This window comes from Pleuronectes platessa, chromosome 8, assembly GCF_947347685.1.
Source record: "Pleuronectes platessa chromosome 8, fPlePla1.1, whole genome shotgun sequence".
NCBI lineage: Eukaryota > Metazoa > Chordata > Actinopteri > Pleuronectiformes > Pleuronectidae > Pleuronectes > Pleuronectes platessa.
This window is the reverse complement of record NC_070633.1, coordinates 21,046,515-21,072,191: the sequence shown is the minus strand read 5'-3', so window position 1 is coordinate 21,072,191 and position 25,677 is coordinate 21,046,515. Positions and strand designations below refer to the sequence as shown.

Here is a 25,677-nt window from a genome sequence, read left to right as displayed (position 1 = left end):
ACAGAGATTGGAGAGAGAAGAGGAGGTGGAATATATTGAACACTAGCCACCCCTGGTGGTCACGTTTTGGTGAGGTGGGCACTTTGTCTTTCGTTTACGTCTTGGCACTGCTCAGAAACGTTGTTCTGTAAAATCCCAAATCGACACCACGTACTTCTGGTCAAGTGTGCAGGAACACTGACAGAAATAAATAAAAAAATATTTATTCAATCTATCAATTACATTTATTGGTGAAACAGAGTTAGTGACAGCATATTAATGAATCAATTATGGGATGACTAGTATAGTCATATAATTAATTACTATCAATCAATTAGTAAAATAACTACTTATTATTTAAAACAGTAGTTTTATGTAATTAGTAATTAGTTTATCCTTTTTAAGTAAATCTTTATATCAATTTTGTAAAGTTTAGCTAACAGTGATTTTCTTAAGATATGTGTTAATCGCAATGAAGTGAGATTTGTACATAAACACACAAATAGTTTATCTTCACAAGAAGTACCAATGGAGCACTTACACCCCCAGCTGGTCACTTGGTGTTACTGAACGCTAATTCAGACACTGTTTCAACACTTATATATTCAGTATTCTCTTTCTCACTGTCTATTACGCCTACACTGTGGTTTGATACCGTAGAAGGACAACACTACACTGAAGGTAAATTTAGATCCAAGGCCTACAGGTGGATGTTGGGTTGGAGTTGGTGTTTTAAAATGTTTTATATGTGGTTGTGCTAAAGAAGAACCCAGTGTATCATGCAACGTAGTGGGTATATAGTTATTTGCATTAAGTATATTGACAGGAAATTAATTGGGGAATAATGTACAGTAAATAGTACCGGGACCTGCTGTTCATGTATGTCCATGTTGTATGCTCACAAATGATTCAGCATGGGAAGAGGGAGAGGAGAGGTTTTCAGTTCGTTGCAGTCTGTAACCTCACCACTAGGTGCTGCTAAATCTTATACACTGATCCTGTGAATAAACCAGTCTATGGAATAAACCCGTGTAAAGAGGCAAAACAAGCCAGTGAAGAAATCACCATTAATTGGACAATATTTCTCAAATATAGAAAACACACGTAAATACAGACTCACAGAACACAATAGTATTTAGTTTAAAAAAAGAATTGATTTACTTTTTTACTAAAGTTTGTACATTTTTTGTTTAACTAAAACATTCTGATTCCATGATTCTGAAATTATGTTCCATCATTTGAACGATAAAATAAATCTAAAACTATCTGTGTGAATGTGCTTTGTGTCTTTACAGGTATTTTGAGCTTTCAGGGCCAGTGGCATAATTTTACCAGAATAGCACAGAATATAAATCCATATATTTATCTAACATATGGCCCAAATTTGTGAATGTTCAGAGCATGCTTACCATGGTGGAAAAAGGAGTCAGGGAATATGCTTAAGGAATGGTCTGAGATTCTTCAGTGGAAGTGTTAAGCGTGTTCGTTTATCCTAAATATGAGAAGATGAGCCAAACTCGGTTTGTTCAATCAAGTATTTATTTAGAAAGCAATGAAAGGTAACAGTCAGCAAAGCAATGGGCATCCAACAAGTCGCATCAGAACACGAGACCCATCTGAACGCATCAAAAAGCCGGCGCCTGTCTATTTTATAACAGTAGATCTTGGTTCTTCCTCCTCGAAAGTGCGCAGGCGTAGCCCCTCCTTCTTGGCTTAGTGACAAGTCTCAAAATGTTCATCTCTTGACCAGCCTTGACACAGCTGATGGCATGTGGGCCAACGGTGTTGACAATTGGAGAAAAGATTATTGTGTTCTTGCTATATCAAAACAATGTTCTGTTTGTACAGACATTCAAAACAATTTAACCAAAACAACGAAACAGAACTGTGATGCTCACACATTCTAATTTTCAAGATTAAACACTTGGAAGGAAAGGGTTATTATTAATCATTTGCGTGAAGGCCTTATCGGGCTCAAACTACTTCTATCTTTATTCATTTAGAGTTGAGTTAGACACAGACTATAGCTAAAATATTGAAATCCTAACAGAAGCTTTTTTTATTTCTGCTGTCAAACCGAGTCATCTATGAAATTCATGTGAACACCATGAAATCCAAGGTGACCAGAGCTTCCTATCGTGTGCGAATGTCACCTGTCAAGATTCACCACACGTTGCTTCTTGATGGAGCACGCTCGTTGTGAACAGGGTGCGCTGGATAAATGTTGCAAAGAATTTGACAACGAACCCCTGAAGGAGCTCACACACTTTATGAAATGAAATGAAATGAAATAAAACTCTGTTTTCCTACAAGTCCCTCAGGGGCCCAGACACCAACCATTTCCTATCAACAGTTTATAACCTGAGAGTTAAAGTTGCATAATCACTTTTACAGTCAATCTACATCTCTCTTTGTTCTGTGTTATCAAACAGGAAACTTTATGACAATACTGACCCATGTGCAGTTTCAGTGTTCAATAACAGATGGTGGCCAAACATTAACAGCTGTATATCATAGTCCTCTCTCTCTCCTATGTAATACAGGTTATTTTGGTTCAAGGTCGAAGCAGCAGAGCAGATTTACTGAGCTCGTTGTTTAGTGTGGTTGCAAAAAAAATGAATATTTTTCCTATTTTTCTGTACTGGAGTATATTTATCTATTGTATTGCTTTATAGCCCCGCTACTATCTCTGTTTACTGACTATTGACTGCTTGTAACTCAGGATTTGTAATACAGCATTGGAGACGTATTCTATCACAGTGCTGGATGTAAGCTGTATGAAAAACTGGCTCAGTGTTATGAAGGAGAAAGAGAAGCCAAGTTCAAGATCCAACAATTTCTATTGATTTTCAAACACTGGCCAAGACCTGAATATACTTCATACTACAGAGAAAACCGGCAGTAACATGAAAGAGGCGTCCATTCAAACCCTAACTCATACATTGTCAGTCTAATTTGCTCCTGTTTTAGTTTGGATCTACTTCTCCATTGCATTCATTTCATAAGCACATTACGTATTTCCAACCCATCGCACTGATGCAGCTCTGTTTTTGAAGCTCCTTTCAGCAAAGCCTGCAGCGATTCATCCTCTGGGGACCATGAGCAACTGGACCAAATTCCTTGGAAAATCCTCCCATATGTGTTGGGATATTTTAGTCAGAACAATGATAGATGCTCCTTGTTTTTCCCTTGTGGGAAAAAGTCACTTGTGCATTTCAAGGGTTTTCAAGTTGTAAGGATTACAACAGGTGATTTACTGTAGACGTTGCAACAAGGTGAATCTACGTAAATCTGTAATCATTCCGCTCTTTGTTTGCAGCACAGTCTCTCTATACAACACAAATGCTGCAAATACGAACCAGATACAAATTATTCACCATGCAGTTGAACCCAGACTATGAAAAACTACAGACTACAGTTGCAATTATTGTCATACAAATCCGCATTTTACCCATTTTCCTTGGGGTTGATAGTTAAACCACTGTAATTGGTATTTTAGTAGCACATTATCAAATTACACTTTCATAAAGGATCCATGCAGTTATAAACTTTCATCAGAGTTTGCAGATTTATATAGAGTTTCACTGTTTAGATTTGAGGTCAACAGTTTGACTTTTTTCACCTAAACATATACAATTCAGTCAAAGAATAGCTTGTAAAGTGAGACCTGAGAACACTGACACATACACAAAACAATATCGAGACAAGGAAGTCACACAAAACAATCATCAAACATGCAGAGACACCTCTTAAAGTAATCACATGTATTACTTACACCCCTTGACCTTTACTCCCTTATGCCTTAAAGAACAGTTTGTGTACAGTAGGTCCAGGATGAATGTGTCCGTCTGTCTGAGCAGAGACACAAATCACAGGTTTATGTTCAGATATGCTCTCTACTTAAGTGTTGTTGGATCTAAGGCCTTGTTCATGGAACGTGTCGAGGTCATCACCTGCTGCTTTATCACATCTGTGCCTGTCACTGAGACATAAACCTGACACTGGACTGTACACTCACAGTTTAATTGTAGATGAAAAACTGTATTCATGTACTTTGCAGATATATTTTTTAAAGTTTAGATGGCTCAATGTAATCTGAGTCTGTCAACTACACATGCAGCGTTTTTAGAAATGATCTATTACCGGGGATTTTTTAATGTGACTTGAAAGAAGGACCTTTTCCTTTCCTTTTAAAAGCTTCTAGTTAAGCCCATTGGACAAATCTCCCCCAGTTCACAGTCAAAGTGAATCAGGCTTCTTTCAAAATGTATTTTCTCTCTTTGGATTTCTTAAACATGAGCTACACTGAGCCCAACAGATTTTTTAGAAGCTTTTGGGGGTTTTCACACTGATTAAACTCATCAGATCTCATTTTATTGAATGAGATCTGGGTCACTTCAAATTTAAAAATACTGTGAGCAGCATCAAAGCAGGTTTTATTTAGAAAGATAACACTATTGATCTTTGAATGATTTATTCTTTTCCCTTATCTTCCAACAACATTAACTTCATTGACATACTGTAAACTAAAATGGAATGGTTTATGTTACCTTTTTTAAATAAAAAATTCTCCCACTGCAATAAATCAAAATGTTCATAATCCCCAGTGGATGAATCCCATTGACATTCTTCTGACGTTTCACGTAGCGCCACCTGCAGGTTGTCATTTATGGTTTGAGTTTTTATCCATAAAACCTGTTACAGGTTATGTATCCAGGTAAACGCTTTGATGTAGAGGTGCAAAGATTTGTCGATTGAGAGATTAATCAATAGTCTGAAATTTGACCAAGAAACATTTTGATATTTGAAGAGTAGGTTTTGCTTTTTTAGGTAAAAATACTTGATAGTAAACTGAGAGTTTTGTCTTAACCTCTTTAGAGGTGGGTGAGATTCGCATAAAACGCCTGTCTGAGGAATACCCAAAGTAAATTGAAAGCTGTTCTTGAAACATTTGGAGTACATGCATGGTCTTGGTCTCTTTTGATATCAGCTTTAAACTTTCCGGTCATATTCACTGACACATATTCACTTTAATCAGCTGCACTGCAATGATGAGAAAAGGGCTTAATAGAGAGATTCATCACTGTGATCACTGCACATTATCCACATTATCCAGTGTGTATCCTTCATACATCTTAATGTCGGATGGGATTAGCTCCAGATACATGCTAAAGATAATAGATGGAGGGATCTTGGGCTTTTGCTAAAAGTATTCGATATATACTGTCTCGTAGTTTAGGTTTTATAGCCGACCATTTCTGTAACTTTCTGAAACTGACTATCTGACATCTGCACCCTGATGAGATGAAAGAGGAGCCGGGCATTATACTTCTCTCGCTACCTTCTTCTTTGATTCCCTTACATCTGAGAACAGCCGAGTACAACACCATGAACGTCTTCTAGGAGGGACTGAACATATGCCCTAGAATCCCTGTCTTTAAATGACACTGCCTCCTCCTCCTCCTCCCTTTACTTCTTTTTGCTAAGTGCCGCTATACATTTGGTTTGAAGACAAGGATTTAAAAATACCCAAAGCACAAACGTCCTCCATGGAAGTCTCTGCAGGATTACAGGCACTTGCCTATAATCTGTGGATCTGTCGAGATAAAAAATTCTCTCAAAATTCAACATCTGTCCACAGACAAACACTCTCTGCTCATACATTATTATTCATGTTTTGTATTTGAACAGCCTTGGCCTTGTTGTTCAGTATATTCCTGCGTGTTTGAAATAAGAACTGGAATCTCTCATCCTCATCCCAAATACAAATATTATAAATAAAACTATTGTATGAAAAGGTTTTTACTTAAGAAAAAACACATGTGCTGGATGTTTGTACATCGTAGTGGGAATTTCTAACTCGCTGCTTCTGAGTTACTCCATGAAACAATAACATGTTGAGCAATTTGCTCAGATGATGGGAAAAGTGGGCGGCCAGTGTGGCGTGACTCAAAGTTATTTAAGGTCATTTTTAAGGAAAGAAATGTTTCCAAGTCCCAAACTCCCTCAAAGCTGCTGCACATGATTCCTATCAGAGGGCCGCAGGGAGAGGAGATAGTGAGTGGTGGCCGAGGAGGAGGAGAGGGAGAGAGAGAGGGGGAGAGGGAGAGGGAAAGAGATAAAGAGAGAGAGAGAGGACAGTCGTACTTACGAGCAGACACCCACTCACAATTTCTCACCACACACCCACACACACTGTCTCACATACGCTGCCTACACATCGGGGCACCTGCTTTGTAGCCGCTCTGAGTGTGTGCATCTGTTCCTGACGCCAAGATGCCGTCCTGCGGCTGGCTGTTGGCTCTGTGTGTGGCAGCGCTGGCAGGTGAGAAGTTCCTCTTTATCCTCAATGATGTGTGTGAAGACTTTGATTCAGCTGCTCTGATCTTTGATTATGTCTAATTAGGATATTGTGTGAAATTATTTTTTATTGGTTTTTTTTTGTATCCTGTATCCTGTTCTGTGATTCTGCTTTGCAATTCCAACCAGTTTTATAGCGTGTACTTCAAATCCTGTGTCATGCTGTCTCATGGAAACACTTGCAAAGTGGGCATAAGAAATTGCCATCTGTTCTTTGCGTGTCTGTAGGTTAACTAATCAGGATTGTTTTGCATGAAATGTGTCTTGGAGGACGACATGTGATCTGTTTGTCCTGTTCCCTTTATTCTATGTTAAACTGATCAACGGGTGACTCTTATTGGTATAACCAAGTTATTTTGTCCTTTTTACCTTGTCGGCCGGATGTTTTTGTCCACAGATTGCTCTGACTGTAACTGTGGCTAAACTTGGACCTTAAGTTTACACTGTTGTAAAAATGTGCTTGCGTAGCTCCGGCTCGCTCACCACTTTGTGTCACTTCCCGAGGTCTTTTACCGCTGTGTGTTTGTCATGCCAGGAGACTCTGCTGGTGCTGCTGCCTACGAGCGAACTGAGAGGAACTGCTCTCTGTCCCCGCCGGTGAGACCTGCTCGTCAATGAAAACATTACGACTTTGACAATAATTGACAGTCGTTATTGCCTTTATCCATAAAATAATAAAAAAAAACAAGTTATAAAAATTGACATCAAAGAAGTCACTCTGTATTGTCCTCTAATTTAACATTTAGGGTGGTTTTTATACAGTTACAGTTAATGATTAGTGCACATGCTCCACGGTTAATGATTACAGTGAGAGATACAGAAAGGGATGATTCAGCAGTTGCTTGGGTTTTAATTAAATGGAAAGACTTTTTCACACTCTGTGTCTCTCTCTCCCTTTGTGTGTGTGTGTGTGTGTGTGTGTGTGTGTGTGTGTGTGTGTGTGTGTGTGTGTGTGTGTGTGTGTGTGTGTGTGCATGTGTGTGTTACAGTACCACCGAGGCTCAAATACCACCCTCCAACTGCAGGAGTTACGAGCGCTAATGCTTCCCCTGAATATCAATGCGTATATTATCCCTGGCACCGATGCTCACCTGGTACAGCTGCTGTCCATCATTTTAATTCATCTGTGTCTAAACCATGGGTGTGTGCGTGTGCATGTTTGTAATCTACTCTGTTTCTGTGCCAGAGTGAATATATCGCACAACGGGATGCTAGGAGGGCGTTCATGACCGGTTTTACAGGCTCCGCAGGTACAATCCTTTTCTGCCTCCCCCTCTCCGTCTTCCTCCTTATCCCGGTGACTCAACTCCCCCATCTGAGTGCCACGGCCACGCAGCTTCTCTACTTTCATCGCACATCCTCACCGTGAAGCCTATACCTACGTCTTTGTTCATTTGGTTTCATTGCCTCAACTCACTGCATCGCTGCGTCCTCTCATTCTTCTGCACTCCCCCTTTGCACAATGACTTGACCATTAAATCATGAGATCTGTTTTCACGCAATGATCGTTAACAAAATTAACGATCGTGCATATTTCTTCACTTAGCTGTTGCACGGATGAAGGGATGAGGCAATAGAGGAAAGCTCAGTAATGTGCTGTTTGCGACCAACTCCTGGAAGAAAAGTCACATTTCGTGGGCCTCTATAAAGGAGGTCTCATTTAGATTTGAAGATCAACTCATATGCTGCTACTGACGTGTATGTATCTTATGTGAGGGCACAACAGTGGAATGATAATGTAGGCCCTCATTATATATCCACCACACATCGGCACTTTGCTATCTCCTCGCTGTCTCTTCTCAACCTTTTAGTCCCCCCCGCACGCACACATTTTTCAATATTAGCTGGCCCATCACGCATTGTTGTAAGTCAACACTGACATTTGTAGTCATTTGTAATTCACGGTCACTGCTGCTCTCCATAACCCAGCTGCCGTCCTGCCTCTCTCCCCAGGCACTGCTGTAGTTACTCAGACCAAGGCTGCCCTGTGGACGGACAGCCGCTACTGGATTCAAGCGGAGAGAGAGATGGACTGCAACTGGGCACTGGAAAAAGATGGTAAGGAGCAACGATACTGTGACTTCTTGTTATGACAACGCAGGGCAAACAGATTCAAATCTAAGATTTGTGGGTTTGATGATCCGGGCTAAAAATAGCCTGACAAATGCTGCAGCTATTATTGATAAAAATAGCTCAGGAACAAACTGAAATAAGTGCATGCTTTGTCCTGCAGAATCAGAGCATGTGATGCTGATGTTAACACATTTGTAAAAAAGAATACTTAACAGAGCAGATTTTCTAATATTTGAAAAGACAATTCAGCTTTTATGACTTGCTTAGTTGGATGTTTTTTTATTTATAGTTGCCACAAAGTGATGGATCATTGTGTATTTTATGTCGTGATTTTTGGTATAGGAAGTTTCTATAACTCATCATTAGTTTTCTTAAACACAACAACCACATCAATAGAAACTATATTATATGATCTTGGTGAAACCGTCATGCTGTCTAACCTTTTGGTTTATTTTTGCTGTCTCCATTTTGTGTTTAATACATTTCTAACTGACAAAAACACTTTGAATATCACTGTGATTTATATATATATATATATATTCTCCGCAGGTAGGCCACTAGATTTATTCATTCACTTTCTCCAAAGTCAGTAATGATTCCAGTCTCTCATGTCTGATTTCCTCCAGTGTCCATCATGAACATGGCCGAGTGGCTCATCTCCGAGGTTCCATCGGGCGGCAGCATTGGCTTCGATCCCTTCCTCTTCTCCCTCAGTGAGTCTCTCTCCTCCAATCCCTCCTGTCAGTCCAGGTTAACATCAATAAACTGCATAAGTAGATGGAAAATTATCAGCGGAGCCACCAGACGCCGCACAGACTGTTTACTTGTGATTGATTTGCTTCGTTGAGTGTAATCATCTGCAATTTCCTCCATTAGAAACACAGGAGGACTACAGCATCAATCTGCAGTCGAGCAATCGCAGCCTCAAGTCCATCCCCGGTAACCTGGTCGACAAAGTGTGGGAAGCCAGACCGCCCGTCCCACCTCACAAGCTCACGCACCTGCCAGACAGAGTCATACGTGAGTTTCCTTCCTCATATGTGCGTGTGTCTGTAAGTGTGTCTGCACTGCACACACATAGGCCTACACACTGCAGTCTGTGGTGCCGTTTATCTTTGCACTGACAAATACCTGCAAACTGAACAGAGGGCAATAAGTGGCTCCACAAACAGCCATAAACACGGGCTCATATTGCAGGTCTGGTTGACAAATCAAATACAAACTGAGAGAATGGAGGAGCCTCTAGATAAGGAAGTTGTCTGGACGTCCATGAGCCTTATTCTTCTTTATGGTCAGACGAAGAGCATCATAAACCTAATGGTTAATGTGTGTGTGTGTGTGTGGGGGGGGGGGTAATGTGTGTGTGTTTTAATGTGTGTGTTAATGTGTGTGTTTGTGTGTTTACATTTGACAGCAATCTTGTAAAAAGCATTCCAGACAGGGGTTTCAGAAAGTCTTTTATAAATGCTGTGTCATGGCGTGGAAAGCTTTCTCTGTCAGTCTGAGGAGAGGTGAGCAGTTTTTCAGATGATAGAAGTGTCAAAGAAAGAGGCGAAGTTACTGGAAAAGCACTGATGTGCCTTCACTTAATCATCAACAACACTGCTGTTCACATCCTATGAGCTGCACTAATCAATATTTGTTAATGGAAAATTGGTAAAGATGTTGTTCAAAGTGACAAATCCACAGAGAAATATCACCTGACTCATTTTAGCAGCTTTTATCTAACTTGATTTGGTTCTGTGTCTTTTTAACTGAGCTCAATGACTTTCAAACAAGAAATATGAACAGTTGCTTCATACAGAAGCTCTTGATTAGCAAGCAGACCGACCGGCCACAGGACCAGGTGTCACAAGAGGTCAGGAGGCCTGTCACTGTTTCGAATGCAAACGAGCGTCAAGTGTTTATTGGTTTGTGGATGCAAAGAAAATACAAATAAATGTGTTTTTGCAGAAAGGTCTTGGCAGATGAAAGTGGATCACATACGGAATCAGATGAGGGACAATCCATACCAGCCCACAGCTCTTCTGCTTTCAGCGCTGGATGAAACCGCCTGTAAGTAACGCTGTAGGTTTCAGTCAATAATGTCATTGATATGAGAGACAATTATTTCAATCTATAAGAGAAATATAAAAATACATTTCATCTAGACTAGAATTTGACTGTTGCTCTTCACCAACACAGAATTAGAATTTAATATTGCCCTCAAGACAATTGATTAAAAGTTTTAATTAACTTAAATTAAATTTGCTGACCTACATTTTACTATTAAGATAACTACATGAAGAAGAATTTTAAACAATGCAATTACAACAATAATGCAAAAAGAAAACGTATTTGTATTAAAAAGTATTGACAAGAATCTGGACGGATCATGTTTGTGAGATCAATGAAACTAATAATGTTTTCCAAAACTAAATAACAATAATAGATACTATCAGAATAGGATACTGTTTTCATATAAATGTGAAATGAATAGCCACTTTAGGCCCCTGGCTGAATATCCAGTATACTTTATAAAAACAAACAACAAAACAAAGCGCATGAAAGATTATGACAGACTATCCGCCAAACAAGGGTTTCTAAAAAAAAAAACTGGCAGTACAAGGTATAAAGAAAATATTTGAACTTGAAACTTTTAAATAACTAGTAATAAACTGATAATAATGCAGGATTGACGCAGTGTGACCAAAACAGCTCAGCATCTGGTAAATGAACAGTGTATTATTCAAAAGCATTCTCCTCATAACCCACACAGGATCACTGCTCTGCCTCACACCGCTCCAGACTCCTGAGTTCAGAATTAACTAATCTGTTCCCAACGTCCGGGGCTCAGAGAAAGTCACGTACATCCGACACTAACAGAAGAAACAGGCTGTGTGTCTGTGCTCAGGTGGATCTGTCAGATGATGTAAATGGATGCGTGAGCTGCTGCTGCCACTGACAGTCAGTGTTGTTGTGTATTTGTGTCTTTTTTTTAGGGCTATTTAATCTGCGCGGCAACGACATCCCATACAATCCCTTTTTCTACTCCTACACTCTGCTCACAATGGATAAGATCTGGCAAGTGCTTTCTCATGGATTATATTCAAACACATCAGATTCAGTTTTTTCCCCTTATGTCTCTGTTGCTGTAATTTCCACCACAAACACTACAAACAAACAAATAATCACATTTTATATATTCAGTATCAGGACTTTCTGTACTTCCCCTTCTCCAGGCTCTTCCTCCACACAGAGAGAGTAACGGAGGAGTTGAAGTTGTACCTGAACGCCTCGTGCAACGGCTCCATGTGTGTGCAGCTGAAAAGCTACGACACTGTTCGAGACCATTTAAAGACGTATGTGGCCGAGCCAGGAGTTAAAGTGTGGATCGGCACAGAGTACACAAACTATGCACTTTATGAGGTCATCACACCGGAGGTATGCAGATATCTTAAAACATAAATCGTATAATTGCAGTGCATTTTGCAATATAATGATTATTATGATTATCATTGTTTGAATTAATGTTGTTTCCCTGCGTTAATTAGGACAAACTGATGACTACCTCCTACTCTCCTGTGTTAACGACTAAAGCCATTAAAGATGACACTGAACAGCAAATCCTGAGGGACGCTCACGTACGTAAACTGTGCAGAGACATCCTCAGGTTATACATGATCCAACCACAATGTACATTAGACTGTAAATAAAGATGGATGACACACAGTGAAGCCAAAGCATCTTGATTGCCCCCTGGTGGCTGGCTGCAGTAAAGGTCACAAACCCTGCCTCCTCCATGTTAGCAGATGGGACCAAACTCAATGTCAAAGTACACATCAAATACATTTTTCTTTTTAGGTGGTTATTGCTGCTCTAAACCTGGGATGAAACGTCATGATTGACAGCTGAGACTGACTGGTGATCAATCTCTCAAACACTGCTGCTCAGATTCTGGCTCCAGATTATGTCACTGGCACAAGATGGCAGCGTTCGCATCGGGAAAATGTTTGCTTAATTTGTAGATAGTTGGACGAAGTGGAGACGTGTCATCCATCTTTATAAACAGCCCATGATACACATACATTCACTGTATAATCACTGATAAAGAAACAATTGTGGTTTGTTGAAGCTTTTAATTTTATTGTGAGACCATTATCTTTACAGGGTAATGGTCTCCCCAAGCCGATAACACTGATAGCTGAGCACTAGCCTTGATTTATTTTTATTACCTTGTCCAATGACGTCTGAACAGCTTTGTCACACGTGAGGTTTGATCCTGTGTGTCACTGGGGCTCTGTGCAGGTCAGGGATGCAGTCGCAGTCATCCAGCTGCTGATATGGCTGGAGAAGGCTGTGCCCGAGGGGAAGGAGACCGAGGTGACGGCTGCAGATTACGTCAACAAGTGTCGCAGGTGAATGATCAAGAGCCCAGAGAGAGCACACAGCTGTAAAGACCCTGAGGTTCAAACTCAGACAGATGTCCAGTAATTGAAATGAAAAACATGAAGTCCACACATAGGATAGAACAGTTCAAGATACAAGTTTTCACAGCTAATGTGAACATCATTACAGCAAACAGAAGGACAGCAGAGGCCCAAGCTTTGACACCATCTCAGCAAGTGGACCCAACGCTGCTCTGGCTCATTACAGGTAAGATCAACTTTTGGCTTTTTAATGCTCTTGTTTTTGACAAACAAGAGCATCTGAGGGTCAAGGATTCAATCTACAAATTTAAAACATGATTTAGAAAATGGACTTTTCAGTCTTGTCAAAGACTTACATGGTCCTCATAGTCCTGATACCATTTCCTGTTTGTTGCAGCCCATCAGCAGACACCAGCAGGAGGTTGACAGTAGATGAGATGTATCTGGTCGACTCAGGTGGACAGTATCTGTGAGTAAAAACACACTCTGCTCTCAGTCTCTCTCCAGTTTCACTTCGCATCACCCACATGTGAAATGAGTCATCCTGTCTCTCACTGCTGATATACAATACAAATACTACCTCCACTAGAGACGGGACCACTGACATCACTCGGACGGTTCACTGGGGAACCCCTACACCGATGCAGAAGGTAACAGCTTCAAATAAAATATGGAATGTTGAATCTGTGAAAAGATATTTACATTTTCTCTGTGAAATATCATCCACATCATTCCTGCTGTCATGTTTATGATAAATTGTCATTTTAATGATCCTCTGACGTCATTATGTGTTTGAGCAGTAAAAATAACACAAAAATAAAACTGTACAGACAAAGCAGACATCAAATTGTGAAATGAAGTGATAAAAAAAAAACATGACATGAGGTCTTACAGTGAGAATGTGTATTGAGTTATAGCTCAGCATCGTGTATACTCAGGTTTCTCACACAGTCTTACTCCTGTCTCACTTCGCAGGAGGCCTACACGAGAGTGCTCATGGGAAACATTGAGATTTCCCGAACCATATTTCCCTCAGGGACAAGAGGTGGGGATGGAAAACACTTTAAAATGAGATTAACAATTCTACTCTGACACTTTTCTCTGGTTCACCACGAGGGAGCGCTGTTTCTCCACTCGTCATCATTGTCTCTGCGCCTGAAGCAGGATGTTTGATTCGAGCATCTCTGTGTTTTGTTCCTCAACAGGCGTGAACATAGAGATGCTGGGCCGCCGGGCATTGTGGGAGGTGGGCCTGAACTATGGCCACGGAACAGGTCACGGTGTTGGAAACTACTTTGGAGTTCATGAGTGTACGACTCCTTTTACCTTTTATATGATCTTCAGATTATACGACCTCCAGTTTTACTCAGATTACTGTATTTAGCAGTGACTTCTGTATTGACCAATCAACTGTTTAGCCTATAAAATGTAAGAAAATAGTCTCATTCAAATATTTGATATGTAAATTAAACAGGGCAGATTATTTTTCTTTATGAAATCAGTAAATATTCTTGTTGCCTCAGAAAAACAACAGATGTTTTTTCCTCAAGTGAATGCAACATGCTTCAGTCGTAGTTTAAAAATGTGATATTGTGATATTTCTGCTGCAGGGCCGGTGGGTTTTCAGGGCAACAACATTCCCTTCAGAGCAGGAATGTTCACATCGATAGGTGAGACTTTCAAAACCAATATCATGATGGTAAAGAGAATTAACTTCACATGCACATATCATGCCTTAAGTGCTAAACGCCAAAGTGTTGACGGTTTTCTTTCAGAACCTGGATATTACAAAGACAACGACTTCGGGATCCGAATCGAAGACGTTGCTGTGGTCGTACCCGCCCAAACGAAGGCAGATGAATTTAATGACACTATGGGACATCAGCAGATTGAGATCAGTTCTTAGTAAATAACCTCGGCCTCCATGTGTTGTGTTCCCCTTCAGTATGGTCACAACTTTCTGACCTTTGACACCGTGTCACTGGTTCCATACGACAGGAAGCTCATCGACACGTCCCTCCTCAGCTCAGAGCAGGTAAGACCAGGGTTTGACGGCGGTCCAGTGTTAAGGACCCACTAAACGTGCACTTTAATATTTTTTAATGGAGTTACTTAAAAATCTGACTAATTATGTAAGCAAAGGTTTTCTTCTTCAGCTATAAAACTCTTCTAATTTGTATAAATGACTCTTTTTATAAAATGTTACTTCCTGCCTTTAGAGCAGGTTTCCTCTTCTAAAACTTCCCCTTAACACGACACCGTAGCTTCTCTGCAGCTCAGAGATCAAAACAAAACCACGTGTGAGGTTTTACATCTGCACTTTTGTTCCTGTTAATCGGAAGAGAAAGATATTTTTGGTGAAATCATGGAACAGTAAAGAAAAAAGGTCGTTTTCTGAAACAAGGAGGAACTGTGTCATCTTTGGGCTAAAAAAAGTTAATTTAGTGAACATCAACCAACTGGTTTGAAGGATTTGGTTTTGAAGTATTTCAACTTCCTGCTTAATGAGTACATGTACTTTTCATCATTATTGGAGAAAACTGTATAACTGTAAATTGTACTTGAGTAGAAGTTTGAATGCAGAACTTGTACTTTTGAGTATTCTTGCTTCTTGTTTTTGGCACTATGTTGGCATTATGTCTTCAGGTTGTCCATCCGTCAGTCTGTCTGTCTTTCCTTTTCTTATGAACACAAATCTGAAGAGCCCATGGATTTTTCTCCAAATTGAGGTCAAACGTTAACTTGGATTAAAGGATAAACTGATTTGATTTTGTTGGTCATGGTGACCTCGTATGAAAATCGGACAAAACATGCACGTAGACTGAACTGCTGTGTTTAGCAGAGGCATACAACCACAATGATTCTTGTTGTGTAGGTAAACAATCAGGACTTAAGAATGGAGAACAAAAGTGATCCGAATGTTGATCCCTGTGGAACACCGTTTTCATGTATTCAACTGTATTCGACTTCAGATAAATCTTTCACTTTTTATCCAGTGTTTCCACTCAAGTCCGTCCAATTCATCGGTGTTATTAAACAAAGCCGCTCTGTGTCCTCACGTCAGCAAAGTAAATCTTTCATCCAGAGTTCTTCTGTGTGTCTCCAGCTTCAGTGGCTGAACAACTACTACGAGACGATCCGGAGGCTGGTGGGTCCGGAGCTGGACCGACAGAAGCTGCATGAAGAGAAGGACTGGATGCTGAGAAACACCGAGCCCTTCACCGGATCCGGATCGTCTGCGTCCGTCTGCTCCTCCTCGCTGACGCTCATCTCTCTGGCCGTCGCTCTCCTCCACAGCTTCAACTGAGCATCTTCTAATGCTCACTCCATCCTCTGCAGACTTGCACACTGACCTTAACCTCCTATGCAGTCTCTATTAAGCAGCTATGCCAGGTTGAGAGATGCACTGCCATGTAGATTTTTTAATTAAAAGGATGTTTGTTTAATAATTTAACTCTGTGAATAAATTTCTGATATTGTCACGTTCAAGATTTAAAAATGAGCTTTTGTGTAATTTGTGATGTTTTAGTTTTTGGGGGTTTTCAAACTGGACATTTGTTTGACCAGCTCATTTCAGTTCTCTTTTATTAAAGTGAGACTCTTTTAAACAGAAGTGTGTTGGGTTAATAATTCTTTAACACCAGTGATATATCTTGAACTTTAACTGAGGGAAGTCTACATCTCAGCTTTGATTTTAAAAACAAAAGCTCAAATGTCACGATGAGTCTTTTTACATTATTAATATAATGTAATGTACAGTAATGGAGTATTTTTTACCGTTAAGTATTGATACTTTTACATGAGTGGAGGATCTAAATACGTCTCCACCGCTGCCTCTTGGTTTCAGGTCTTCTCACGTTTTGTTTATGGTTTTCACGGCTTCGTGATCTGCAGACACATCAGGCGGTTGCCTCTCAAACAACAGGAAATTGAAATAGGGCACCATCTTCTCACGTGGTTTACTACCCCACCAAAATAACAAGCGTTGGACTTCCCTCTCTCCTTTAGTGTAGATACATAAGCACAGACATTTCTATGATGTCCTCAACTAGTAGTGTCTGTAGAGGCTGCATGTGTTGCACAACTCAATTGTGTCTGAAACCGTTCCGTGTCTACACATCCTCTGTGATGTTATGGCCTCTTGAAGCTGCACCTGTCAGTGTTCAGTTTCTAAATGTGTCGTCTCTGGAGGTCTTTCACTTCCACTCTTAAGCCATCCACCCCCATCTCACTTCATGGCTCCATGTCAGCACACTTAGGATACCACTCATTAACTTCTGTCGGGTTCATGCAGCTGAAAACATCACCTCAGCGCTGGTGTGTTTGTTTGTTTATTCCTTTCTTTCTTTCTCAGCGGGAAAATGCAAAAGAAAAAAGGACGGAAGGGATTTTCCATGATACTAGATGAGACCGAGACAGAAACCATTTATTTTTGTCAAGCATCCAGAAAAAAGGTTCAGATCCAGGAAAATGTTTCCATTGTCACCTTTCACCATTTGTGAATCTTGATCGGGGGAAATCTAGGGAACTTATGTGTATGAGTGTGTGGTGTGGAGTTAGCAGAGGTTTGAGCTCTAGTTGCCGTTTTAGTTCCAGCTGAGTGACACTGCATCATGAGGTTTGTCATCCATGATCCTTTGGAGCTTCTTTCTGACTGGATGTGTTAAATATAACCAATCAGAGTCTGATTATTCACAATATGAAGAACCAATGTGGATCACTTTCTTTTTGACCATCAGAAGTGACAGGTTCACTGTCATTTCAGCTTTGACCCACAGTGAACTTCAGTTTCTTACACATGAGCCTGAAAAAGACAAACCCAATGCACTGGGTGTGTAAACCTGAGTGACACAAGGGTCTGCCTCTTCAGTTCTCTGTGTGAACATGTGACTTCCTCTCAGCCTGTGCAGCTCGGCTGCAGCTTCCTCTGAGAGTTTTCAATCTCTTGGCACAGCGACACAAACTTGGAGCGATTGACACCGGTGCAGATTTCCCTCCCGACAGTTTTTCCTGACAGACCTGACGAGCACGGAGCAAGATGTTGAGGCGAAAGCCTTCAAACGCCTCCGAGAAGGAGCAGGTGCAGCCGAAGAAGAAGGTGAGCTGAGTGTTTCATCACTTTCTTTTTCTTTGAAACTTGAGGAAGAGAAGTTTGTCAGGTTTTTATAAATGTAAATATCTGTGACTATGAAGAGGGACCTGTCACAGATCAGGACGTCACCTCAAGTCAAACACGCTCCAAACAAGTCCTGGAGGAGCTTTTGTCTAAAACTGAGGAGTTTCATGTGCAGTTTAACAAGCCTCCACTTATCCTTTGTGCTCTTTTGGTTCCTGTATTCTGGAGGATGAATCATTGCTGCAGATGTAGTTTGAGTCAGAAATGGCTTTGTGGCTTCTGCTGCCGGCATGAAGCCTATCCTCCTACGCCCAACACCGGCACCTCTAGTTTCCATCCACATCTCCTCTGGTTGGATTCACACCTCCTCATTACGCACCTCACCGGCTTTGTTCTCCGCGGCCGACTCCAAATGTGGTTGTCAGACATAAAACATGTAGGCTGGAGGAAGTCAGCGTTTCATCATTTATCTTAAAGCTTTAGTAAGGGAGGCAGAAACAAAACCTGACAGTTAACCAAAGCTTCTATTAGATGTTGTTTGCACCGGTGGTTTGATTCTCCAGGTGAGTCACTGACAGACCATCAGCCACCAGCTCTGACTGCATGGGTGCAATGATTGGCTGTTGGCAGCTGCTGGAGCTTTGCCCGTTTCCTGTGGTTTCAGAATCAAGAATCAACCACGATCATAACAAGCTCAGAGACATGCAGAAAGTTTTTTTAACAATTTACTCCTGAGCTGATTTAAACTTGTGAAAAAGATGCATTTAACTTCAATGTGTATGTGTAGTGCAGATGCAGGATCCAGGATTTAACTTGAAATAGCTCACTGTTTGATTTCTTATTAACTAGTAGCTATTTTCATGATGAGTTAATAGTTTGTCATTTTTCCAGCAAATCTCCATTTTCCTGTTCATTAATGAGGATTCTTTTTATGTCGAGGAATCAAGAAAACAATCTGTAGATGTATCTATAATGAAAATAATAATTACTCATAGCCTTATATCAATTTACGAACTCAGAAAAGAGGATTACATATTCTCATCTGTCCCTTTCTCAAATTCAGAGTAGAAACATGTTCCTGTCTTGTGAAAACAAACTCACATGTCACCAAACATCATTTCTTTTGTGTTCTCCACTAAACTGCTCAGCTATGTTTATGAACACGTTTCAGATGCAGCTTCACGCAGGATTCACGAGTGTTTCTGTGATAACCGGTTTAGAAGAAACGGGCAGTTGCTTGTTCTGAGAAATAAACACATTCAGTCTGTTCACACGTCCGAGGAGATAAGGACGAGTTTCATGTTGCAGCCACCAACCAACTGATGTGACACTTTCCTGCTGATGGCCCCCGAGGCTCTTTAACTGTCGACTGTTTGAGATCCAGAACGTTCAATGTACTACCTCCTTGTAACACATTCGCCCTGTTACACTTCTCCGAGCTGTTGTCATATATGATTTCCAGCTAATGCAGTTTCCTGTGTGTGTGCAGCTCACCCTGCAGAGGTCCAGCAGCTTCAAGGACTTCATGAAGCACAAGCCCACCTCTCCTGTTGTGTCGGAGAAGGAGTTCACACTGGAGGAGAATGTAAGCTGCACGTCTTTATCCTCTTCAAAAGACTCATTAAAACACACAAAATCACAATCAGACAACTACTAGACAACTTGTCTATAAACTGTGTGTTTTAAGTTCCTGCAAGACAAATATTTGATGTGATTGTCCCTCATTCGCCCTGAATCAACTCAGCATCCAGAAGAACTGGAGTTGCACAGAGGCCGAGCCGGAGCAGCTTCCTGATTTAACGCCCGGCTGCACATGTTTGTTCAAACGGTTTTTTGATCGACAGAACTTTTATAACTTCCCGGTAACGTTCTGTGCACTGTGACTGGAAGTTGACAGACAAATTAGACAAGAGATGTAAAAGAGGAGAGGAAGTAAGAAGGAGAAGTGTTGCACAGGAGCCAGATGACAGCAGCGGGCAGACAGGATGTCCTGCAGCGCTAGTTAGTCGAGCATAGAGCCTCTGAGTCAGACAGACAGAAGCTGTGAGTGTCTGTGTGTGTGTGTGTGTGTGTGTGTGTGTGTGTGTGTGTGTGTGTCACTGTAGTTTCTGCATGTTGAAAATAAACAGCGACTCCCTCCACTCCAAAAAAATGCCCTTTCTGTGTATTTCCATGACATACTTAATGTTCATGTAACAGTTTTCCATGGGTCAGATTTAATGAAGTGTTTTCTATGTTAAGTTGCTGAGAATATATCAAATAACTTAACAGTGATTTTGTTTGAATAAAGTTAAACTTATACATAAACATAAACATTGATTCAAACGATTATGTTTCTATTTAATAAATAAACATGGACATTGAATCTGTAATTGAAATACTCAAAGTCACTGTTTCTGACATAAGTTTTACTTTCAAGTTCACAAAAAAGTTTGAAAACGTCGGGTTTGACGAGATGATTTCAGATCAGATTTCTGAATTAGAATCACAGAAGATAAGAGCTTTGGTAAATTCCCCTCAAGCTATTTTGTGTCTTTAATGTTTCTTTAGTGAAGCTGAAGTAGAGTTCAGCCGACACTAAATCACTTCCTGAGTTTATGTTGTAACAGCATTTCTATTGTATTTCCCTTTTGACCAAAACATTTTCTAGACATCAACTACCTCATAGCAATATTCAAAACGTCATTAGCTTCCATTAGGAGCTCGGGGCCGTGCACCCTGCAGACAGAGTCACGTCAGGTAGCGTTCGCAGAAACTGTGCGGCCACAAAGACTTGCAGGTGTGTGTATTTGTGTGTCTGTGTGTGTCTGTGTGTGTGTCTGTGTGTGTGTGTGTGTGTGTGCTGTGCATTTGTAAATGTGGCTGTGTGGGATTCAGCAGTTTGTTTATGCAAACCTCACGACCACAAAGGTTTTTCTCGTGTGAGAAGTGACAGCGAGGCCACTGTGAGCCACCGAGACCCAGTTTATGTCATTGACACAGTTCTGGTATTTTTCTTTTTAAATAGTCACAAACTTTACTTAAAAACAAAACTGTAGCCTACTTGTGTGTATTTGTCAACAGGTTATTCGAATAGTGTTTCTTCTGTATTCTCCTCCCAGGTCACAGAGGATTTTCCATCAGAGGAAGTCGTGAAAAGTGGCAGCAAACTGGGGAAGAAATGGCGAAACGTCATCTCACGCACGATGACCCGCAAAACGTCCAAGATGGTGCAGAAGGCTCTGGCTGAGGAGGGAGTGAGGACATTTAGTATTTTCCTGAATGACATGTCAAAGTTTATATATATATATATATATATAAACCTATGCGTTTACAACCAGAGGTTTTTTATGGTAGATATCTGGACGAATATTACTGATACTAAAACACACTCGAGTAGTGATGTTGTTCTTACAGGAAGATCAAACTTGTCTCTATCTAGTGAACAAGAGTTAGATTCAAAGGCAGGAAACTCCCTTTGTGTGATTCTCTGCAGCAGGAAATGTACATTTACTCTAAAACTCTAGTACTAGTACAAAATGTAGCCGCTTACATGAGTATTGCCATTTACATGCCACTTTATACTTTTACTCAACTACGGTTATTTTACGGTTTCTGATTTACCAGTTACTTTACTAGGATTTTTTAACAGAGTCATAGAGAACTGACAGATGCCGAATAACTTATCTCCACCTTGACCAACTGTTATGTGACTTACACATTAAAGCAACTCTTATAATAAATAATTGAAGCATATAGCACACACAGGGGTATTTTCTGTATTGATAATTTTTCTTTCGATACCTAAAGACACTTATATTTTTGATGAAACTACTTTGATTTTACTCAAGTATCATTTTCATTGCATTTTTTTTATGTATATTGGAATACTCTCACAGAATGTTGCTACTTTTACTTATTACTACATTTAGATATTGAACCTGAATTATTCCTGCTGTCTCGCTCATTCTGCACTTCATCAGTACTGACAGAATTCATTACGCTAGTTTTAGATTGTTGCTCTCCTGGTGTGACCTTGTTGTCCCATATAAAAAGAAAGGAAGTTTTGTTATAAAGGATTTAGTATTTTTCTTTTATCAACAATTCATCAAGAATAAACTAATAAGCTTATTTTCTTCGTTGATTTTTTTTTTTGTTATTACTTTAAATGTGAGTGTGCTGTTGTTTTGAGGGTGAATCACTAAAACTTCTGACCCTCTCTTTCTCCAGGGGGAGTCCGGAGAGGAGACGTCTCCCATCTCTGATTGGCTTCCGGTTCTGAGCGCAGGACAGAGGACGTCTGTTTGCTCCTCGGGGTCAGAGGACACCCTGCCCAGTCCCGTCTCCCGCCAGCTCTCAGGCAGTGAGTGAACATCTGTGTCCCTGTGAACCAGAGGTCCCTTCAACACTGATCCAGGAACCTGTGGGTTTGAGAAGCCCTGTTGTAAAGCGTGCTTTTGTCTGTCCCGGTCAGGTAGTGACAGACAGAGCCTGGACAGTGGATACTGTCAGAGGGACAGCATGAGGCTGGAGGAGAGCGGCGTCTCTTACACCGGACCGTTCTGTGGTCGAGCTGTGGTTCACACTGACTTCACCCCCAGCCCCTACGACATGGAGTCACTGAAACTCCAGGTGAGGTTCAGAGGAAGCTCCTCGTCTTCCTCAGCTCTGATTCGTCCCTCGGCCCTCTGATGTTTACCTGTGAAATATTTAACTGGTATTAAAATATTCAGAGTTAGTCATCCTGTCCTGCTTCTCTAATATTCTTTTGACTTGTTTCCATGCATGTGATCATAACAGTATTTTGAATTTTGTGAATTGTAACTGGACAGATGATGGTTCAGGTTTTTAGACAAACAAAACATGATTCGCTAAAGGATTGTTCCTCTTGTGTTCTCTTAGTCCGTCCTTTCATCTGTGTCCTTATCTCTCTTGATCCGAGCAAAGACGATCATGCATCATTTCATCTCTTACAGAAAGGAGACATCATCTACATCATCGAGAAGCCCCCTGTAGGGACATGGACCGGGAAGCTCAACAACAAGATGGGCTCCTTCAAGTTCATCTACGTCAACCTCCTGCCTGACGAGAGCCCCCCGGTCAGGAGGAGACGCTGCGGCAGCAAAAGCCAACGAGTCAGATCCAAACCCAAAACCCTGGAGGAGGTGCTGGACAGCATGGGCCTGACGGTACGAGACACCGTCTGATAGCAGAGCGAAGAACTGACAGTTTGTTTGTCTCAGTCTAACTCTTTAATTGTTTCTCTCACAGGAGCTGAGTTCTCTACTGTCCATGCACGGGTTCCAGAGTCTGGAGGACTTTGCAGGACTGAAGGAGTCTCACCTGAATGAGCTGAACATCACTGATCCAGAGCAGCGCTCCAAGATCCTGAGCGCCAGCGAGCTGCTCAGAGACTGTAGGTTCACACCATCTCCAGTCTATGGTTCACACAGGGTGAAGCTGCAAAGATCAGGATCTTTCACAATGACTCAATAACAAAATATCCAATATCATTCAATCAAATCTTGAGGAAACATCCCTATGAAAGTCAATGAGTCACTTATGGTCCCAGTACAGATTTCAGTCACATTCTGTCTGTGTAAAAATGTGTTTCTGGGGAGTTTGTGATGCCACAACTATATTTTTCTGCCTCCGCTCCATTATTAGATGAGCTACATCGTTTCATGGCTCAGTTGTGCCGCATTAAACTCAAAGTTCGCAGTTCGGTCGCTTGTGAGAAACTCGACTCGGTTCTAATATCTCGGCTCGTTTCTCGCCCAAATCATTAAACATGATTTTATCACTTTCTCCTGCAGCAACAGATAAAGTGTTTTAAAAACAGCTCTTGGTTTTCAGTCCTCTATCGTGTCGAGACTATCTCTGCACCTACATATTCCCTCAGTACAGGGACTGACCCCCAGGGGGCAGCTGACATGAATTTATTACTCTTGAGGCACATTTAAATGTGATGATATGACAATTTCACAGCCGCTGCCCCCAAGTGGCCGAACAGATCTGTTACCGCAGCTTTAATGTTTCCCTGACCAGGATGAAAAGGCCTGTTGGAGTCCAGCTTTATTACAAAGGGATTATATTGAGACACTCTGTATTAAAACATGTTTGTCTTTGTCCCATGTAGCTGAGGACGAGTCGGAGGCAGAGGAGGAGGAGAACAGATCTGCAGAGGAGGCCAAGGAGCCCAGGGACTCGGGCTGTTTCGAGATCTTGGAGAACCTGGACAGTGGACGTGAGGAGGTGAAAAGGGAGGAGGAGCTGCAGAATGGACATGAGGATGTGAAGAGGGCGGAGGAGCTGCAGATTGAAGCATCGGAGGAGCAGACCGATGAAGGAGCAGAGAAACACGAGCAGGAGGAAGTGGAAGAGGAGAAACAGACAGAGCAGATGGAGGAGGTTCAGGAGCAGCTGAAGGAGGATCGGAAACAGCTGGAGGGGGTGCAGGAGCATCCAGAGGAAGTTCAGGAGCAGCTTGAGAAGGTTCAGGAGCAGCTGGAGGAGGTTCAGCTTGAGGAGGTTCAGGAGCACGCGGAGGAGGTTCAGGAGCAGCTTGAGGAGGTTCAGGAGCAGCAGGAGGAGGTTGAGGAGCAGTTTGAGGAGGCTCAGGAGCAGCTGGAGGAGGTTCAGCTTGAGGAGGTTCAGGAGAATGCGGAGGAGGTTCAGGAGCAGCTGGAGGAGCTGACCCTGGATGAAGGATGTTGAGACGAAATGGAAAAATACTCCGACTGGTTTTATTCCTGCTTCTCTGAGACTCTGATGGAGATTTAACAACGTGACTGTAGCAGAGTTGGACTGAAGAGAGCAACATGATGATGAAGATGTTTGATGTTGAGTAAACTGTAATTTGTCTTTTTGTTATCATTCTGTTATATTGTGTGAATTTCTGTTTATAATGGTACAAATCCCTCGTTTCTCTTCTCTTCACTATGTCCTTGTCTCATGTTTTCATACAGTGACTGTAAATGTGATGAATGTAAAATATTTTCTGTTTAACGTGAGAGTTCAGTTTTAAGTTTTTTCAGAGACGTTGTGATTTTCTCTGACGTTTCTAAAGATGCTGTAAATAGAATGTGAATAAAACAGTGACGTGATGTCTGTGTCGTTCTTGTTGCTACTTTTTGATGTTTTTTCATCTCTGGCATAAAAACACAATTTAACCAATTGAATTAAAGTGTTATCTACATGATGACTCTTTAAATAACAGTAGGTATTTTATCTAAATCTATACTCAAGGTCCTTTCATCATCACCTATGAAGTTCAAGATGGGCTCAAAAACTCTGGAAAAATCCACGAAACCAATCCTGAGTCAAGATAATTGTTTCAAGCTACTATTTACAAAGTTTAAGAATAAAGTTTACTTTGTATTATACTTATTATACTAGACTTTACAGTATATGTGGTCACAATCAGGAGTGTGTGTGTATTATATCAGTTATATTCGCTGCTCTAAAGGCCCAGCGCGACAACTATTGTCAGATATCATTGTGTTCCCATGACCCTAGAAGGAGTCTTTTTATCTACACCAGGAGCAGGACCTCCTCCACAGAGGCCTCCATGTTCCATCAGGCCTTTTGGTGCCTGGTCTGAAGGCCTCTAATGTTTCTCCTTCATGATGGGAGGAGGAGGTCAAGGCCAGGGGAAATGTATTGGTTGTAGTAGCCATCTTCACCGCTAGATGTCACTAAATCCTACACACTGAACTCCCTCAGGGCTCCGCCTCAAAATGATGGGATGCATTCATATTA

At 41.1% G+C, this 25,677-nt stretch overlaps 2 protein-coding genes across 3 annotated transcripts; both read left to right on the top strand.

Annotated features, from left to right (window-relative positions):
* Window positions 1-6,095: 6,095 nt before the first annotated feature.
* On the top strand, window positions 6,096-16,434 carry xpnpep2 (X-prolyl aminopeptidase (aminopeptidase P) 2, membrane-bound; the record flags this gene model as incomplete). The annotated part of the gene is given in 21 exon segments (XM_053429095.1): window positions 6,096-6,304; window positions 6,875-6,936; window positions 7,329-7,433; window positions 7,526-7,589; window positions 8,293-8,397; window positions 9,039-9,125; window positions 9,289-9,432; window positions 10,366-10,467; window positions 11,394-11,475; window positions 11,634-11,835; window positions 11,946-12,035; window positions 12,700-12,809; window positions 12,970-13,047; window positions 13,219-13,290; window positions 13,411-13,471; window positions 13,797-13,866; window positions 14,027-14,131; window positions 14,432-14,491; window positions 14,597-14,673; window positions 14,767-14,856; window positions 15,928-16,434. Coding segments are annotated over 21 exon segments (2,016 nt in total). The 3' UTR covers window positions 16,129-16,434.
* A 1,256-nt stretch (window positions 16,435-17,690) lies between these two features.
* sash3 (SAM and SH3 domain containing 3) lies at window positions 17,691-25,022 on the top strand. Of its 2 annotated transcripts, none has more exons than XM_053429094.1 (8): window positions 17,691-17,919; window positions 19,427-19,527; window positions 21,044-21,173; window positions 22,147-22,279; window positions 22,391-22,548; window positions 22,893-23,105; window positions 23,188-23,332; window positions 24,056-25,022. In XM_053429094.1, exons 1-8 carry the CDS (start codon window positions 17,860-17,862, stop codon window positions 24,631-24,633), a joined length of 1,518 nt encoding a protein of 505 aa, XP_053285069.1. In that variant the 5' UTR covers window positions 17,691-17,859; the 3' UTR covers window positions 24,634-25,022. The 2 variants fall into 2 exon arrangements, with proteins under 2 accessions (XP_053285069.1, XP_053285068.1); XM_053429093.1 differs by having other exon boundaries at window positions 17,694-17,919; window positions 19,427-19,522; window positions 21,039-21,173.
* The last annotated feature ends 655 nt before the right edge of the window (window positions 25,023-25,677 follow it).